Source organism: Alligator sinensis, unplaced genomic scaffold, assembly GCF_000455745.1.
Source record: "Alligator sinensis unplaced genomic scaffold, ASM45574v1 scaffold1369_1, whole genome shotgun sequence".
In the NCBI taxonomy this organism is placed as follows: domain Eukaryota; kingdom Metazoa; phylum Chordata; order Crocodylia; family Alligatoridae; genus Alligator; species Alligator sinensis.
This window is the reverse complement of record NW_005842875.1, coordinates 489,114-493,090: the sequence shown is the minus strand read 5'-3', so window position 1 is coordinate 493,090 and position 3,977 is coordinate 489,114. Positions and strand designations below refer to the sequence as shown.

Genomic DNA, 3,977 nt, shown 5'->3' with positions numbered 1-3,977 from the left:
CCGGCCTGCCTCCTGCTGCCTCGCCTGCCCCAGGGGTGCTGGCCCCCACGCCCCGGCTCCGCTCTCCCGCAGCTCTACACCATCTACCTGATCCACTCGGGCCAGTTCGACAAGACGCCCGCCATCATCGCCCGGCGCTACTCAGACTTCGAGCGCCTGAACCGGCGCCTGCGCGGGCAGTTCGGCAGCGACCTGGCAGGCGTTGCCTTCCCCCGCAAGCGGCTGCGGCGCAACTTCACGGCCGAGACCATCGCCAAGCGCAGCCGCGCCTTCGAGCAGTTCCTGTCCCACCTGCACGCCATGGCCGAGGTGCGGCGCTGCCCCGCCTTCCTGGAGTTCTTCTTCCTGCACGACCTGCAGACCGCGCAGCGCCTCACCTGCAGCGGCATGTACCGCGAGGCCCTGGCCGCCTGGAGCAACGCCTACCGGCTGCAAGACAAGCTGGCCGTCTGCAGCTCGGGCCGCTTCCTGCTCACGCTGGCCGGCCTGGCCGTGTGCCAGCAGGAGCTGGACCAGCTCGGCGAGGCGCACCGCCACTGCGAGCAGGCCCTGCAGCTGCTGGAGACCCAGCACGGCCACCCGCTGCTGGGGCCCTTCCTCCAGGCCCACGTGCACCTGTCCTGGAGGGTGGGCAAGGACAAGCGCCGGTCGGAGGCCCGGCTGCAGGCCCTGCAGGAGGCAGGGGTGGTGCTGGACCAGCAGCCCTCCCTGAAGGAGTTCCTCATCAAGGAGACACTGGACTGAGGCCGGGGGGCCGCAGCGGCAGGTGTGCTCGGGACGGGGAAGGCAGCGTGGCCGGAGGCCGCCTGGCTGGCCCCAGGCCTGGCCCTGCCGGAGAACGTGGCCAGCACGCCGCTCCGCTGCTGGGTTCCTGGAAGAAGCCCTTCGACGGCTGGCCCAAGGGCTCGTTCCCTGGGCTGGGGACTCGGCCCCCCTGTGCTCGGGGCTGCCGGAGCTCCCTGGCGGGCGCTGCTGGGAGCAAGGAGGTTCCAGACGGGATGTTCTGGTGCCAGGCAGACAGGCCTGGACAGCTCTGGCCAGGCCTGGGGCTTTGAACCGTGGGACTTGAAGTCTTGGTAGGAAAAGGGACAGGGACTCTGCTGTGTCTGTGCAGACCGGCCCTCCCCTCCCCTCCCACACCCCTCCATGGGGCAGATCCCTGGCTAACAGCCCCAGGCCAGCTGCCCTCCTATTGGCTGATTGCCAGTCCTGCGCTTTTGCCCCTGCTTAGGTAGGAGTCCTCCTCCACGCCGGGGGCCTGCCAGGCTCTGCAAACCACACACGGACCCCTTGAGCCCAGCTCCACGTAGCCGGCGGGTACCTATGCAGCCAGGGGCAGCGCTGGATGCGGGGTGGGAACAGGAGAACTGAGAAAGGGAAGCAGCGTGCGCTCTGCACCAACAGCCCCCAGCCAGGCAGCTCTGCAAGAGGTGCTCAGCAGCGGCCAGGGCAGAGCAGCCCCCAGCCAGGATCTCCCCGTGCCACCCCCCACCCCCTCCGTGGTCCCTGCAACTGTGCTGGGGACACTGCCCCGCTGGGCACAGCCGGGCACGAGGTACTGACTCCACGCAGAAGCTGCCGCAGCTGCTTTATTAGAAGGGGGGGGAAGGGGAGCGAGGCAGAGACAGCCGCTGCCAGTCCAGTGTGTAACTAACCATCAATAAACGTGACGTAAGCGCAGCCCGTGTCTGCCTGCTCCCAGCCTGCACCCGCTGTGCCACCGCCGCCCAGCAGCACGGAGATCCAGCTGGCTCCAGCCCTCCGCTGCTGCCCGGGCTCCGCGTCAGATCTGTGCCCACTTCCAGCCAGGGCAGCCTTTCCGCGGGGGCAGCTACAGCTTGCTCTCGATCGGGGTCTCTGCCACCCTGATGACTCCTTCCTGTGCGCAGGTGACGGCCAGGACCCCGTCCCTGCGCCACAGCCGTCCGTGCACCAGCCCTCGGCTCCCGCCTGCCCAGAGCAGGGACAGCTGTTACCTGGGAGCCCCTCAGCTCCCCCGAGGGTGTGGGCGGACCTGCCCCAGCACTGCGGGGCTGAGGGGGGGACCTTGGCTTCCTGGGGGGCCAGGCCCAGACTCACCGGCCCAGGGGCTCTCGCACTCGTACAGCATCCAGTGGTCGGCTCGGAAGGGCGCGTGGAACCACATGGAGTGGTCCAGGGAGACCATGAACTCGACCGTGTGCTGCCGGTGCGGGAGCAGGGCGGTGCCCAGGAAGGCATAGTCGGAGATGTAGGCAGCAACGCAGCAGTGCAGCTTCATGTCGCCCTCCCCTGCAAGGCAGTGGCTTAGAGCACGGGGCCAGGGGCCCGCGGGACGCGAGCCATCCTGCCCCGAGCGGGGGGTGGGGCGCGGAGCCGAGTTCCTGGGGTGCCTGCAGGACGTGCCAAAGCAGCGGCCCTGACCACTGGCCCCTCCTGCAGTCCCGGTGCCATGCTCCCCTGCCGGTATTGGCTGACTCAGCCCTGCCCTGGCCTCGGGGATAGCAAGGGCTCCAGGCCGATGCTCTCTGCTTGCTCTGGTGCTAGCAGCGCTCATGGAGTGGGGCCAAGGAACAGCTTTGGCCCAGCCCCGGGCAGGACTCACCGATGTAGCCACGCGCTCGCACCCAGAACAGCTGCTTGGGCTCCTGCGGCTGCCAGTGGAACACGTCTGGCGGGTTCACGGGCTTGATCTCAATGGGCACGTTCTGCGCCAGCATCTTGTTGAGCCCCTGCCGGTATTTCTCCACCAAGTTGGGATCCCTGCAAGACAAGACACGGGAATGGTCCCGGAGCTGGGTCCCCGCAGGGGTGTCAGCTGCAGCCCTGCCCTGCCCTGCCAGGGCCCTCGCTCCCCTCCCACCGCCTTTGTGAGCAAGACCCCAGGCCGTGGCGCCAGGGCCCAGAGCAGAGCTCTGTCTGGGGCCGCGGCCTGCAGGCATGAGCCCCGGTGCGGGGAGACGGGGGCGTCCCACGCAGGTGCCGCGGTGCAGCAGTGGGGGAGGAACCTGCTGAGAGCAGCAGAGAAGCCGAGGCCTCGGGGAAGAGGGGTCGTTCGCTGCTGCGACCACAGGGATTCCCGCCGGCCGCGGAGGGAGAAGTCAGTCCTGGCCGGGAAAGAGCAAAGCGCGAGGAGGAACTGTTTCACGTTCTGCCTTCCCCTAATTACTACAGCTGGGGGCGGCCGTGTCTAGATGGAGGGGTCCTGCCATTGGGGCTCACCTCTCGCGGGGCTCGGGGCCCTGTCACGCTGGCCTGGCCCCCGCCGCGGTACTGACGTGAGGGCCCGAGGGGTCCCCAGCACCCGTCCCGCTGCGCCCGCGCACTCACTGCAGGTACTTGTGGATGAGCTCGTCCTGCGTCAGCAGCTCCTCGGGGGCCGGCACGGCGGGCATGGCGAACTGGTGCTGCACGGGGCTGGGCTGGGCCCGCTGGAAGGAGGCCTGGCAGATGAGGATGGGCTTCCCGTGCTGCACCGCCTTCACGGAGCGCACCGAGAAGCTCCTCCCGGTGCGGGTGCGCTCCACCTGGTACAGCACCGGCACGCCGGGGTCCCCTGCGCCCGGAGCAGCCGCGTCACCCCGAGGGGCCTGGCGCTGGGGCGCCCGCCCTGCGTCCCCGTTCCCCAGCTGGGCAAACTGAGGCCGAGGCCCCGGCTCTTACCGGCGCGCACGAAGTAGCAGTGCAGGGAGTGCACGTGCATGTCCTCGCCCACCGCCCGCGCCGCCGCCACCAGCGCCTGCCCCACGATCTGCCCCCCGAACAGCCGCCGCGTCACCGGCACCCAGTAGTGCCGCCCCCTGCGGGGACACGCCCGCCTCAGCCCCCCATCCCAGGGTGGGTGGGCTGGGGCTTCCAGGGGGCATCCCAGGGTGGGGGCGGAGCTTCTAAGGGTCATCCCAGGATAGAGGCGGGGCATTCCAGGTGGGGCGGGGCTTCCAAGGGTCATCCCAGGGTGGAGGCAGGGCATTCCAGAGTGGAGGCGGGGCTTTCAGGGG

At 69.6% G+C, this 3,977-nt stretch overlaps 2 protein-coding genes across 2 annotated transcripts; one reads left to right on the top strand and one right to left on the bottom strand.

The window, feature by feature from the left end:
* Window positions 1-1,680, top strand: SNX21 (sorting nexin family member 21; the record flags this gene model as incomplete). The annotated part of the gene is made up of 1 exon (XM_025191971.1): window positions 1-1,680. A coding segment is annotated over one exon (744 nt), but the record flags the coding sequence as incomplete, so codon positions are not given.
* ACOT8 (acyl-CoA thioesterase 8) lies at window positions 1,577-3,957 on the bottom strand. Its single transcript, XM_025191999.1, has 6 exons — window positions 3,643-3,957; window positions 3,310-3,535; window positions 2,988-3,086; window positions 2,585-2,742; window positions 2,080-2,271; window positions 1,577-1,950 (listed from the first exon to the last, which is right to left on the bottom strand). Exons 1-6 carry the CDS (start codon window positions 3,947-3,949, stop codon window positions 1,832-1,834), a joined length of 1,101 nt encoding a protein of 366 aa, XP_025047784.1. The 5' UTR covers window positions 3,950-3,957; the 3' UTR covers window positions 1,577-1,831.
* Window positions 3,958-3,977: the final 20 nt, after the last annotated feature.